General features: G+C 34.4%; 6 protein-coding genes and 1 pseudogene across 7 annotated transcripts in view; 5 read left to right on the plus strand and 2 right to left on the minus strand.

The window, feature by feature from the left end:
• LOC104782893 (endochitinase At2g43620-like) overlaps positions 1-348 on the minus strand; it is a 3,524-nt gene extending 3,176 nt beyond the window's left edge. The window contains exon 1 of the mRNA XM_019245060.1: positions 170-348. Coding sequence (XP_019100605.1) covers positions 170-300 — 131 coding nt within the window. The 5' untranslated portion in view covers positions 301-348. The remainder of the gene's footprint in view (positions 1-169) is intronic.
• Positions 882-2,471, plus strand: LOC104782895. The gene is made up of 4 exons (XM_010507955.1): positions 882-1,018; positions 1,237-1,537; positions 1,655-1,912; positions 1,998-2,471. Exons 2-4 carry the CDS (start codon positions 1,262-1,264, stop codon positions 2,310-2,312), a joined length of 849 nt encoding a protein of 282 aa, XP_010506257.1. The 5' UTR covers positions 882-1,018; positions 1,237-1,261; the 3' UTR covers positions 2,313-2,471.
• On the minus strand, positions 2,497-4,097 carry LOC104782894 (signal recognition particle 14 kDa protein). Its single transcript, XM_010507954.2, has 5 exons — positions 3,986-4,097; positions 3,562-3,635; positions 3,299-3,392; positions 3,102-3,211; positions 2,497-2,775 (listed from the first exon to the last, which is right to left on the minus strand). The coding sequence occupies exons 2-5, from the start codon at positions 3,562-3,564 to the stop codon at positions 2,614-2,616; spliced, it is 369 nt and encodes a 122-aa protein (XP_010506256.1). The 5' UTR covers positions 3,565-3,635; positions 3,986-4,097; the 3' UTR covers positions 2,497-2,613.
• On the plus strand, positions 4,390-8,169 carry LOC104782896 (something about silencing protein 10; the record flags this gene model as incomplete). Its single annotated transcript, XM_010507957.2, is given in 16 exon segments — positions 4,390-4,483; positions 4,585-4,679; positions 4,787-4,862; positions 4,993-5,147; positions 5,247-5,393; positions 5,487-5,626; positions 5,737-5,824; positions 5,946-6,125; positions 6,252-6,404; positions 6,505-6,567; positions 6,675-6,820; positions 6,931-7,039; positions 7,133-7,404; positions 7,488-7,551; positions 7,661-7,729; positions 7,822-8,169. Coding segments are annotated over 16 exon segments (1,983 nt in total), but the record flags the coding sequence as incomplete, so codon positions are not given.
• Positions 8,711-9,556, plus strand: LOC104782897 (glucan endo-1,3-beta-glucosidase-like). Of its 2 annotated transcripts, none has more exons than XM_010507959.1 (4): positions 8,711-8,787; positions 8,887-8,915; positions 8,997-9,237; positions 9,338-9,556. In XM_010507959.1, the coding sequence occupies exons 1-4, from the start codon at positions 8,733-8,735 to the stop codon at positions 9,370-9,372; spliced, it is 360 nt and encodes a 119-aa protein (XP_010506261.1). In that variant the 5' UTR covers positions 8,711-8,732; the 3' UTR covers positions 9,373-9,556. The 2 variants fall into 2 exon arrangements, with proteins under 2 accessions (XP_010506261.1, XP_019099901.1); XM_019244356.1 differs by having other exon boundaries at positions 8,712-8,787; positions 8,890-8,915.
• Positions 11,057-12,034, plus strand: LOC104782898 (annotated as a pseudogene).
• Positions 13,484-14,226, plus strand: LOC109132564 (glucan endo-1,3-beta-glucosidase-like). Its single transcript, XM_019244260.1, has 3 exons — positions 13,484-13,538; positions 13,801-14,085; positions 14,192-14,226. The coding sequence occupies exons 1-3, from the start codon at positions 13,484-13,486 to the stop codon at positions 14,224-14,226; spliced, it is 375 nt and encodes a 124-aa protein (XP_019099805.1).

Below are 14,475 nucleotides of genomic sequence, written 5' to 3' on the forward strand. Positions count from 1 at the left end.
AAAAAACGCTGGTGTAACAACGTTTTCAATTGTATCACGAGGATCAGCGTTTAGACCGCCTCCACCGCCACTGGGAGTACTTGGTGGGATAGGTGTGGCTCCGGATCTGCAAGGTCCGCTTCGGCACCCGGTACCGCAGTAGGCGTTTGTACTTCCACAGTATCCATACCTGCTGCAGCATAGGTTGCCTGCACATCCGGTCGTACTGCAGTGTTGCGAAAACACGGTTTTTGCCATAATGGTTATGGTGAAGAGAAAAAGGATGAGAGCGTTTTTCAACATTGCTCTTTGAGTAGTCATATTTTTGTTTTTTGGAGTGTGTTGTACGAGTAAGAAGAGATGTGTGAAGAATGAAGGTGTGTGGGATGTATTTATAGTGTACAATTTTGGTCTATGCAAATGATATTGATTAATGTTAGATATTTCTCACGATTGTTGATTGTCTTTTTTCTAAGTCAAAGTCAATGCCTCAATGGCCCTTTGTACCACTAAACATATAAGTCAATGATACAATTTTTTTTTTGTTCTTGTCGTTATAAGATATATTACATGTCGGTCATAGATCAGATCAAAAACGAAATAATCGAAATTGAAAACAACCAAGTTATTACATACTTAGATTATTAAGATCATAATTAAAATCTTGACAGAGATAAGGCCCAACATTAACCAAACCAAAACACATCGATCGATAATGCAATTTGCAAATAGTCAACTCAAGCCCAAGCGGCGTCGGTATTAGACCAGCTTATTGAATAAAACCGGTTTAATCTTACCAACCCATGGTCTAGTCTTACCAACCCATGGGTCTAGAACCATCGAGGCACAAGTGGAAAACGACGCCGTAGTGTTGCATCTTTGAAGATAGATAAACTTTGTCGATCGGCTCCTGCTTCGCTTACACACAGTTGAGCTACTCCGTTGTTTCAGGACGCAAAAGGGGAAAAAATCGAATTCTTTTCTCTCCCAAGTTAATACTAGGGTTTCGAATTCTTCGTTCCGTCAAGGCTTCGAAGAGGTACGATTACGTTTTTATGATGTTTCTCCCGGAGCTGCTCATTGTTCTTACCTAATTATTACCGAACCATTGCCTTTATAATCGAATTATAATTAGTCATAGCGTCCTTTGTCATACCCAAATTCTGATCATGCCTATGCCCAGAAGAATCTTTGTTTTGGATCAATGCTGGGTTCTAATTTGGTTGTGTTCGTTGTTTGCTTGTTGATTGCATTAAGGGAAACATTGTGGGGAGGGGTAAAGATGAGTTTCACTCAGGCTAATTGTTTTCGACCATCCTACTCTCCTTCAAGGAGAACAAGACCAAATTGCATCTCCAGTGTACCTATTAGGTCTTCACCACGGTTTGATCACTGCCCTCGTACCACATTTGCGGTTCGAGCTACTGCTTCAGTGTCCACTCAGTTTTCACCTCTTCTTAATCATCAGCGTCGTCGCTCACCTACTGGGAAATCGAAACAGAGTCCTGCTGTGTGCTTGTTTGGTGGGAAGGATAAACCCGATGGTAGTAGTGACGAGGTCAGATGCTTTTTTCCTCATGTTTTAAGTTGGTTACTTTGTTACCAGAGAGTGTTTCCTTTTGTGTACGTTTCTCTGTTCTGTTTTCTGATTGTTGTAATGACTTTTTGTTATCAGATATCACCATGGAAAGCAATAGAGAAAGCCATGGGGAAGAAATCGGTTGAAGACATGTTGCGGGAGCAGATACAGAAGAAGGATTTTTATGACACAGATAGTGGCGGCAACGTTCCTCCACGTGGAGGAGGCAGTAGCGGCGGTGGTGGAAATGGTGAGGAGCGTCCTGAAGGGTCAGGAGGAGAAGACGGTGGTCTTGCTGGGATTGCAGATGAAACCCTGCAAGTGGTTTTAGCGACCTTAGGCTTCATCTTTTTGGTAAATGAACACACAACTCTCAGGAAAGATTCCAACTTCATATGTATATCGTATCTTGCTTTGACTGGATATTCTTGTTTTGCAGTACACCTACATTATCACTGGGGAGGAATTGGCCAAGCTTGCAAGGGATTACATCAAGTTTCTTATGGGAAAACCTAAGACTGTTCGATTGACCCGAGCCATGGATGGTTGGAATGAATTTTTGGAGAAGATGTCGACGCAAAAAGTGTATGATGAGTATTGGCTAGAAAAGGCGATCATCAACACGCCAACCTGGTATGACAGCCCCGACAAGTACAGACGTGTCCTCAGGGCTTATGTGGGCTCAAATTCTGATCGAGACTATGTGGACGCAAATCCTGATGAAGACTATGTGGACGCAAATTCTGATGAGTAGTTGGTGGCACTTTTGCCTTTGTTACACAACAATGTGAGGTGTCTTACTAGATTAGGAACAGGAAGAGTTTCGTAATAACAATTGAGGTTTTTCTCAGTGTTCAGCTTATGTTTGAAATTAAGAATCAGTTTATGGAATTGGTATTATTATTATACATGATCATCATTCTCGAGAGAAAAGCAAGTGCAAGCCAAAATCTGTGATGTAACAATTCAAAATCTTTGAGATCTTTCAATACCTTTCAAAATTCAAATTCTCAACCAACAATTGCAAATCAATATGATAAACATAAAAGGAGAAATTAAAGTTTCTTAGGTTTAGTGGTTGTTGAAGTGCCTTCTTTCTTCTCTGCTTCTGTGGATTTCTTCCGGTCTTTCCTTTCCCTCTTCTTCAAAGCAGTCATGTGGGCCTTAAGAATGGTGGCATAGGATGCTTGAAATCTCTGGTGATCCTTAGCACCAACCTTACAAAACAAGAAAGCATTGTAACAAGTTAGTTTCGGTCTAGTCTTAATGATCGCAGACCAGTATCAAATTTATACGAACTTTGGTATGTTTTCAACTTCCCTAACTGCTAAAAGCCAATCTATATAGTGCAAGGAAGGATGAGTAGAGAGCTAAGAGAGAATGCTATCCTATATTCATTATTATCTATAATCCAGAGAGACTAGTGACAGTTAAAAACAATCTCTCGAGTAAAATGGGTATGTTGGTGTTTACTAAGGGATAATTCCAACGTTTGGAAACAGACATGGTTTCTATATCTTGAGATATTAAGTAGAGAACATACCGAGGTAGAGACTGTTTTCTTTCCATCAGTAGCTCGAATAAGGCATCTGTATTCAATGGATTCTCCAGCTGAGCTCAGTTTCCTCTTCTGCAACTTAGACTTGAGAGATGCTGACACAAGTAACAAAAAAGGGTCATATAAGATAATCTTCGAAAAGATAACAAAAGTGGAGAACAAGATACTGTGTCAAAATTTACATCTTTTCAAAGTAACCCACACAGAACCCTTCTCTTTGCTTTTCTCAAACATGCTCGTGAGTTCATTGAGGAATGGATCCAATTGTAAGAGAACCTGCAAAACCAATAAGGACGGCAACAAAAAACGCATTGAATCCTACAATGTAGCGTCAATGCTGAATCAAATCACACCAAACACAAAACGAAGAATAAAACAAATCTCACAAAAATCTTTCACATGTTTACAATTTCGTCATCTTCTGGCATAGAGATCGAGAATTTACCATTGTTAAACCTCAGATGGATTAGTTTCAGCAGAGCTTCAAACCAATGTACGGACTTGTTATCACTTGGATCACTGAGAGAGGAGAAAAAAAAAACCCATAAACACAATGCAAGTGAAAAGCAATAGTTAGATCTGATTGAGTCGAACTTTGTCAATATCAATCGAATACGCAACTTAAAAATTCTAAGCACAATTTGAATTTTTTTGCTCGAAGCCATTCAGATTTCTAAATCGATTCGACGCTAAACCCCTCTGAACCTAAATCGTCAAAGCTTCTGAACAAATCTAAGCAATAGAATTCAATTTTACAACAATTTGGAGGCGTTTAAAAATCAGATTATAGCCAACAAAACCCCAGCTCAAGAAGAACGAGATGTGAAGAATCAGAATTCAAACTAAGAAGAAGAAACTATTGAACTGACCAGAGAGAGACTAGAAGAAGAATCCCGTATGATCGATCGATCTCTCCTGCTTCCACCACCGGCCGGAGGAAACAATTTCTTCTTCGGTTAAAAGAAGTCGCCGCAAGTCAAAGACGAATATACCCCCGGTGCCCCGATAGAGTTATTTAAAGCTGGGCTTATTTCAATAAATAATGGGCTTTATTAGGCCCAGTTAAATTGTAAAACCTTATTAGGGTTTTAATCGGTGTACGTTCTCTTTTCTTCTTCGATCATCTTCGTCGACGGACACCATTGATACTCTCCAAAATTGTTCCTGTCGTAGAAACTGTGTTGCGCCGAGCTGATCCTTGTGAAGCGTAGACCCTAATTTGATTAGGGATTTTTGAATTTCTCAGAATCTACTTTGCAGCACAACAATGGGTAAAAAAGGAGTGACTCAGAAGAGAAGTAGTAGCAAAAGCTCGAAAAGCCGCAAAGATATCGTTGAAGACCAATTCGATGACGAGATTGACGCCTGTAAGTTTCTGCCCACTTGATAAAAATTTATCCTTTTTTGTTTGTTTACTAAAGCTTAATCGATTATGATGTTTTTTTTTTGTGTGTGTTTGAGTTCACAGTTCATAAACAGAGGGATATTGTTCCCTTGGATGTTAATGATGATGATACTGATGAATCGGATGAAGATGATGTGCAACCTGTTTTTGATTTAAAGGTTTGTTTTTTTTTTTTGGTTTTTATGTTTCTTGACATTTTTTGTTTTTCTCCAATTCTTTTTGCAATGCCTTCGTTTCCATGTCGAATTCTTTGGCTTTTAAATAGGATGTGGATGATGAAAGTGAAGAGGATGAAGATACAGAAGACGAAGATGAGTCTGCTAATGGACTTACTGCCAAAAGTAAGGATGCCTTCTTATGTTAATGCTTATAATATGTTGTTGTTGTTGTTGCATCTCTTCCGTTAATCCGGTGTTACTAAATTTTTTTGAGTGCCTTGTTCGTTTTCTCATTGGGGTCTTAATTGTGCAGTGATTAGGCAGAAGAAGTATCTAAGGCAAAAGTTTGGTGATGGTGACGATGAAATGGCTGATGATGATGATAAGGAGAAAGATGAGGAAGACAAAAAGATCACATGGGGTGGAAGGAGAGCCATATACCATAGTGTTGATAATGTCGATTTTGAGGTAAGAATTGTCATTGTTTGTTGATAGGCTAGTTTCCTTTTGTTCTCTCTGAATCAAACTCTACGTAAGTTGTTAATCTGGTTTGGTGTGATTTTGAAGCTCCAATCAAGTGATGATGAAGACCTTAAAGCGGAAGAAGAGGAGGTGATAAGACTAAGGAGAGAACAACTTGAATCCATTACAGATGCTGATGCTGGGTTAGACGATGATAGTGAAGACGACAACGATAGAGAATTAACCATGGAGGTGGGCTATGGGTGTTTGCGATTACTATCATGTAGTTGATTCTATCTTTGTTGCTTAGTTAACTGACACATCGTTCTGGTTTATATTTGGCAGGAAATTCCTGTCAAAGGCAAGAAGGCTACAAAATCCACCACATATAAGAAAGAGAAGGGTGATACGGACTTACATGTTGAAGAGATCAAGAAAGACATAAACTCTTTGTCAAAAGAGGAGCAAATGGAAGTAGTACTTAGGTAATGTTGATGTTTTCTGTTTCTAAAACTTTCATTAGCTCAATATATCTGTATGAGATCGTGATACATATTATGTATACTAATATTCACCTGATATGTCTTTCGTGTAGTTCTGCTCCGGAAATTGTTGGGCTTTTGTCCGAGTTGAACGATGCAGTTGAAGAGCTTCAGAGTAAGATAAATCCTGTTATGAGTAAGGTAGACCTCTTTACCTTCCAAATTTTTTTTAATAGATTTCTGTATTGTCGCTTTAAGTTACCACAGTTTGAAAGACGATATTGTTACTCCAGAGAATTTATGCAATTATGTCTCCTTGCAGTTAAAGGAAGGAGAAATATCGTTGAGTGGTGGAACAAGGTACCTGGAGGTTAAGCAGATTCTGCTACTGGCCTATTGCCAATCTATAACATTTTATCTTCTTCTCAAAGCTGAAGGGCAGCCCATCCGTGATCATCCGGTCCTTTCCCGTATTGTAGACATCAAAGTTTTATTAGATAAGGTTCTGTGAGGTTCCCTTTTACGTTTTTAATCTCTCGACAATTTACATGTTGTACTGCTATGCTATACAAGCTGTCTTTATTAATCACAGCAGCTGAATTAATATATTATTTTTGTTTATAATTAGATGAAGAAACTTGATGGAGAGCTTCCCCCTGGATTTGAGGAGTCCGTAGCAAGAAGTATTGCTAATGGAACAGTGCAAAAGGTGGTCAAAGAAGACCAGCTCGCTTCACCCGTCTCTGATTCAGTAGTTAAAATCACACAAGACATAGCCGAGGTAGAAGTTAGGATCTTACTTGCTGTTACTCCAGTTAAACTCTTATTTGTTGTTCGACAATTTCTTTTGTATTCAACCTTGCTGATCTCCATTTATCCAGCCGATGAAAATTGACAACGCGAGAGAAGAAAAGAAGAAAAAAGGAGAGAAACGCAAGCACCAGGTGAATACAATCTAAGCATTTTCTATTCTATCAGAGAGAACTCCCCCAACCTCTTGCGTACTGGAACTTTTTTTCGTTCAACTTGAACAAATTTGCTTTCGTTGTAGCAGACTGATCAGGTTGATATGCAAAGTGAGCAAATGTTAAGACTTCGAGCTGCTCTAGAGGGAAAACTTAGAAGCAATGGAGTCCTTGGTTCTACTGTCTCAAAGTCTGATAAAGCTCAAAAACGCCAGAAATTAGCTAATAATAGGTAATAACTTCTTCTTTTTTTTCATCACACTCTGTTAATATGGTGAATTCGGTTGTCCCTTTCTGAAGATTGTGATATATTATTAATTTTCCATTCTTGGATGTAACCAGGAAGCTGGAGACTTTCGACGATTATGTGGATGATGCAGACAATAATAGCACACATGATGTGAAAGCTAATAAAGTCTCCAAGCTTGTGTCCACCAAACGGAAGCCCAAGGTAAAATACATCGCAGATGTGAAACTTAAATTTGTCTTTTACTTTTTTTACGCTATTCCTTTTCTTAAATCTTTTCATCTTTTGTCTTGGAAGACTGTTTCTGGAGATGATGATTTGCCGCAAAGGGATGATATTGGAGAACGGCGTAGGAAGTTTGAGCTCAGAGTTTTGGCTGGAGCTGGTGTGAAGTCAGAGGAAGATGGCAGGAGTGGAAGTGGGGAATTTGCATCAGATGAAGACAATGATCACGATGGTTTTAATAATGACATGGTTGATAATGATAGCGAATCAGAAGATGAATTTTACAAACAAGTGAAACAGAAACAAGAAGCTAAACGAGCTGCCAAAGCAGAGATCTATTCAAGGTAGGAATACACTACATTAACCTTTTTTTTCAGATAGTTTAGTACTGTTGTTCATCTCCATGACACGTTTTGTGTTGGCTCAGGAAACCACATTTGATCCCCTCAGCGCCAGAAGACGTTGATGGAAAACGACTGATTACACCTCAGGTTAGAATGTTTCCAAAGCACACAACAAACATCATCTGTTTCTCTACCTAGCACCGTAGGTTAACGTTCCTTTTCATCTCTCTTTTTTTTAATCACCACCAAAACATAGATACAAGGCAACAGAGGATTGACCCGGCAACGCAACAAGGATCGTAAAAACCCGAGAAAGAACTACCGGGTAAGCGATCTTGGATTGCCGTTTTCTGTAACGTTGGTTTCTTTGACCTGTCTGTTTGCCTTAACTTTGGGATCTTGAATTTTTGTTTGCAGGATAAGCACGCGAAAAAAGTCATGAAAAATAAAGGACGGATCAGAGATATCAGGAAACAAACGGGTCCATATGCAGCTGAAACTCGAGGTATCAATCCCAACACAAGCCGGAGCATCCGAATCAAGAACTAACCTCCTCTTCTATGTCCCCCAATTATCTCTATTTCCATGCTTCTTTTTGCTGTTGTATTATCTCTTCTTCTTTTCTTTGGATCTTCTACTTTTCATTTTCTCTTCTTGAAGACTATAAGCAAATCATTGCTCTGAATTTTTGATGTTTTTTGTTTAAACATGTTGTCTTACATTTGTATTTCTAAGGAAGGAAAAACTTGTTTTTTCTAACTTCAAGGAGGCAAATTCAATATGCTTAAGAGTAAGAATAGTTAATAAAAACTTCAGCCAAATAGATTGATCTAAACTCTAAGTCTAAGCCAAGTATTGTTTTCTTCTCTTCGTCCCAAATTGAGAGTGATTCCATTTACTATGATTGTGGGAAATTTTTTAACGTATTTCCCCCCCTTGTTTTCTAGTAATATTTTCCATACGAATACAATGTCACTAATGATCGTTAAAAGAAAGACAATGTCACTATCAAAAACCATTATAGTTCACTATAAAAGTGGGATAAAAGGATTTATGTAAATTAGATTGTGATCAATAAATTGAGTTAAAAGAAATAATCTAATTAGGCACAACTGTAGATGTAAAAAATCTCAGATATGACACATGTGTTGTAAGAAATTATTACTAATAAATAAAAATTTGTAAAATTGGGCAAATACAAGAGTCTGTTGATAAATACTTAATTACTTCTGGATTATACAATAAATTATCACCTTGAAATATTTATAGCCATTAGCATAAATCTTATAATTCATAGAGGAGTTTTCAGAGGTCAAACGAAGTCAAACATGGCTAAAGCACATATATGTCTTTCTTTCATCATCTTGTTATACATCTCATCAGGTAATCTAATCATCAGTTTAAGATTATTTGCAACATCTTAAATTGATTGTAAGAATTTCAAACGTCTTTTAACAATTTCAGTTTCATTTACAATTACAGCAGGACATTTCATGAGAGTCAATGCGCAGGTACATGCCTTGAGAAAGTAACTAAAAGGAAATCAAATCATATGGTTTTTATAACATTTTGAGTTTGCTTCTTTGTCGCAGAGCCAGGGGTTTTGGTGTGTGGCTAAACCTGGCACGACGACCAAACAGCTTCAAAAGAACTTAGACTATGCTTGTTCGAAAATCGACTGTCAAGTTGTATCGACCGGGGGTACATGTTATTCACCAGATAATCTCTATAATATGGCTTCTGTGGCCATGAATCTTTATTACCAAGCCGAGGGAAGATACTTTGGAAATTGCAATTTCGAAGGCTCTAGTCTCATTGCCATAACCGATCCTAGTGAGTTTTATTATCTTTCTTTTTCTTACTCTAAACAATAATGTAACTTTTGGTTTATGTGATCCAAAAACTCAGTTTATTTTTTGGTTTGTTTTTGCAGGCTATGGAAGTTGCAAATATCAGTTTAATAAGTAAAGCATGTAAAAGCTGCGTATATGTTACAAAACAAAACAAATCACTCTAGTTCTGATATTATATATATATGATATATAATGTACTTTGAAGTCTGAATGGTTCCATTGTTAAGTGTTTGAGTTTTATATCATTGTCAAAACCATTATTAAATTTAATTTATAGGAAATCATCTTATTCAATAGCATGTGAGGACGAGTTTATAGTGGGAAGAAGGTTTGTCTTGTCCCTTAGCTGAAAAGCCTGAAGTATTTTTAGTATTGTGCCTTAAATTGTATTCCAAGGTTCAATTATCCATCTTTTTTCATCAATCATTAGTAAAACCATTTTTTCCCGAACAACTAATCTTTTTCTTTCTTTTTTTTTTTCTTGGACAAACACATGATTTCATTCAGTCAAACCAAATCAAAGTACAAAAATGGAGATCCAAAGATACCAAAGTTTAAAAAGTTACAAAGTTACAAAGGAAAGTTAATTATTCCCTAATACCATAAACAAGAAGATAATGGAGATAAATGAATCAATCATATATCTCCTCACTAAACCAAGAACTAGGTCGATTCTTTCCAAAGTAAACCTCTTTCGTAACCGGGAAGGCTGAACAAGATTGTTTGATTTTATTAAGGGAGTAAAACAAAAAAAAAATTGAAATTGTTTACAAACATAATACAAATCAGATTACGAACAGTGTTATTACACCTTGAATGTATATGTTTGTAGGAAAATTACTTCTTAATCCAAAATCCGGATTACAACAGTCTTTCCTGTTTCTTTATTTCATAAATTTTGCGTGTCTGTCCTTAAACCAATAGAGAAAGACATCCTAAAAGGCTAAAACCTTAATCTTTTGTAGTTGGGAGATATCAGTAAGAGACATAGGATAAGAAGCCTCTTGCTCTATAATGGTGTTCGAGCGAATCCATATATTCCATTTTTGTATTTCAAAAGCAAGAGATTTATTTTTCGCGTTTTGGTTTGATTTTGATAATTTTTCTATTTTCAGTAAATGTTAGAATATATGGTAACTATGATAAATTTTGTAACTTTTTTTTTTTTTCGTTTTCTAATTTTCTTGCCAAAGTAAGTAAGAAAAAACAATGTAAGTTAGAAATGATATATATAGCCGACCGAAGATATTTCACACATGTTTTCTAAACTAAAATAATAATAAAACATAAATGGTAGTAACATGGTAGTAACATTTGTAAAAGTTGACAAATAAAAGACTAAAAGTTACAATATACAAAGAAAAGTACTACTAAAGTACTATATATATATATATATATATTTTAATATTAATTATGTTGAGATATATATTATACAAATTAGCTTAAAAATATATCTAATTGTTAGCAGAAAGTATTATAGTCTTCAAATCTAAAATTAAAATTTACCAAAGAATCACTAACTTTTCTGTAATCATTAAATGTTTTGGATACTAGAGGATTAAAAATTTACTATGTTACAAACTATTAATAGTTAAATATGATTGATGTGGTAAAATGTGACTGAACACACTTTTTAATATAAATAATTAATTTAATTCTATCAGTAAGTATGCAACATCTGTTGATAATAATGAGAAATTTTGCAAGATTTGAAAAATAAGTATTTTATTAGATACATATGTATACTCAACCATATATGCTAATATATACCCTCTCATAGTTTCATAATATTAAAGAATTCTATTTATTATTCCAAATCTCTCTATATAAGAGGGGGATGGGTTAACCTAGTTTATAGCAAAGCTATAGACGTCAAACGAAATCCAACATGGCTAAAGCACAAATATGTATCTGTTTCATCATCTTGTTATCCCTTTGGTCAGGTAATCATAACTAATCATCATGTTTGATTAATATAATTACAATATATCAATCAATCTATATACATCGATTGTAGCGATGCATACGGATGTTATAGATCATTTCAAAATCACAATTTCATTTTTTTAGATTTTCCAAGTTCTGTAGTAATATTTTGTTTTTGTGTTTTGTTCATGTTTTTTTTTTTTACTGACAGAAGGAAATTTCATGGAAGTCATGGCAAATGTAAGTAATTAGATTACTCATAAGTGCAGTCAAGTCATAAAATTGTTTTTTTATATAATTAATGGTCTTTGAGTTTGTTCTTTGTTACAGAGCTCCGGAAAATGGTGTATTGCTAAACCTTCTACGTCTTATGATAAACTTCGAGAAAACATAAAATCGCTTGTTCGAAAATCGATTGTAAGATCATATTGAACGGAGGTGCATGTTATTCTCCAGATAATCTCATCAGTCGTGCTTCTGTTGCCATGAATCTTTACTACCAAATTCAAGGAAGACGTTTTGAGAACTGCAATTTCGGAGGCTCTGGTCTCATTGGCGTAACTGATCCTAGTGAGTTTCCTTTTTTTTTTTTTGCTCTAAACAGTTATGTAACTTTAATTTGTTTAGTCTAAACTTAAATCAATTTTTTTTTCTTATTTACAGGCTACGGAAATTGCATTTATAAATTTCGTAAGTAAAACATATAAAATATGAAGCTTCGACTTTGAAAGAAGATAGAAGACCGTACCTGAAATTTTATATTTATTTGAAGTTTTGATCTTTCAACATTCAAATGTTTGAGTCTTGATATGTGTATGTCATTATCAAAATAATAAAATATAATAATTTTATCAACACTTCATCTAGCTCAGTAGTAATAAAAATATAATACCAATAATCTTAATTATATTTGATTTAGTTATGCTACATAAATACGTACATACATTCGTTAGATGTGAATTTTTCTTGCCAACGAAACCTAATTAACACATACACACACTTATTATTAGTTCACATACACGAGCAAATGTGAGTATGTGACAGCATGTGAAGACGAGTTTTTTTAGTGGGAAGAAGATTTGACGATTTGTCTTGTCACTTTAGCTGAAAATCTTGAAGTATTTTAATATTGTGGCTTAAATTGTATTCCAAGGGAGTTATCCATTTTTTAAATCACAAATTAGTTTTTTTTTTTTTTTTGAACAAACATCACAAATTAGTAAAACCGTTTTTTTTTTCCCGAGCAAGTAATCAAATATAATGGAACTGCCGGAGTTGTATATCTCCTCACTAAACCAAGAACTAGGTCGATTCTTTTCAATGTAGATCGCATTCTCAAATCGGAAAAGCTGAAACTACACTATTTCAATAGAGGATTAAAACACAACATTTTGATATTAATTGTTTACAACCATAATAAAAATCAGCTTATGAATGGTAATAGTGTTATGACATCTTCAATGTATGTATTTTTTTTTTTTTTTTGGGCAAAGTTCAATGTATGTATATGTATTTTTTTTGGGGCAGAACTTCAATGTCTTCTTTTTTTTTTTTTTTGTCAAACAACTTCAATGTCTATGTTTCTGTAGAGAAACTAATTGTAAGTCCAAATCCGGAAAACTCAAATTTCCTATTTCTTGTTCGTTTTGCGTAATTTTTTCCTCTATATCCTTTATATATATAAAAAAAGACATCCTTTAACCTTAATCTACAATTTTCAGTAAATATTAGATCAAAATTATAACTATGAGGAACCTTGTAACTTTTTTGTTTCTTCTAATTTTCTTGTCAAATAAGTAAGAAAAAACAATGGAAGTTAGAAATGATAAATTACCCAAGATATTACGACATGTGTCATTTGTAAAAAACAATGGTAGTTCTAACATCTGTAAAAGTTGGCAAATAAGAATTACAATATGCAAAGAAACTATAGTACTTACTATATAGACATTAATATTAATTATGCTGTGGGATATATATCATACAATTAGCTTAAAATATATCTAATTGTTGGCACAAACTATTATAGTCTTAAAACTAAAATTTTAAAATTACCAAAAAATCACGAATTTTATCTGTATATATAAATTGTTATAGATACTAGATGATTGAAAATTTACTATAAAACAATATATTATTTTAATTTTCTGTTTATATAATTCATAATTAAAATTTAAAATTGATATATATTTATTCCAAGTTATTCCAAATCTCTCTATAAATAAAAGATGGGTAATGGGTTAACCTATAGTTTTAAACAAAGTTGTAGAGGAGGTTTCAGACGTCAAACAAAATCAAACATGGCCAAAGCACAAATATGTATTTGTTTCATCATCTTCTTATCTCTTTGGTCAGGTAATCACAACTAATCATCATGTGTGATTAATATATAATTACAATATCGATCAATGTATATACATCGATTGTAGCGATGCATACGGACCGGACGTTACAGATCATTTCAAAATCTTAATTTCGTAAGATATTCCAAGTTCTGTAATATTTTTGTGTTTTTTCTTTTTCATGTTTTTCTTACAAAAGGAAATTTCATGGAAGTCAAGGCAGATGCAAGTAATTAGATTACTCATAATTAATTGAAAACAGACAAGTTATATAGAATGTTTTTGTATAATGCTCTTTGAGTTTGATCTTTTGTTACAGAGCCCCGGAAAATGGTGTGTTGCTAAACCTTCTACGGCTACCAATAAACTTCAACAAAACATAGACTACGCGTGTTCGAAAGTCGATTGTAAGATTATATCGAAAGGAGGTGCATGTTATTCTCCAGATAGCCTCATTAGTACTGCGTCTGTTGCCATGAATCTTTACTACCAAACTCTAGGAAGAGATTTCTGGAGCTGCCAATTCGAAGGCTCTGCTTTCATTAGCGTAACTGATCCTAGTGAGTTTCCTTTTCATCTTTTTATTTATTTATTATTCTCTAAAGTCTAAACAATTATCTAACTTTTGTTTGGTCTGATCTCAAATGAACTTTTTCTTATTTACAGGCTATGGAAATTGCATTTATACATTTCATAAGTAAACATATGAAGCTTCGACTTTGTTGCAAGAAGATAGAGGATCGTACTTGAAATTCTATAGTTAATATTATTTGAAGTTTTGATGTTTCGATTTTTCAACAGCTAAATGTTTGAGTCCAAATGTCACCGTCAAAGCAATAAAATATAAATTTATCGATACTTTATTTAACTCTGTATTAATATATAAATATAATACCAATTAATAAACTTAACTATATTTGATTTGGTTAATGCTACATAAATAAATACAT

This window comes from Camelina sativa, chromosome 4 (assembly GCF_000633955.1).
Source record: "Camelina sativa cultivar DH55 chromosome 4, Cs, whole genome shotgun sequence".
Taxonomy (NCBI): domain Eukaryota; kingdom Viridiplantae; phylum Streptophyta; class Magnoliopsida; order Brassicales; family Brassicaceae; genus Camelina; species Camelina sativa.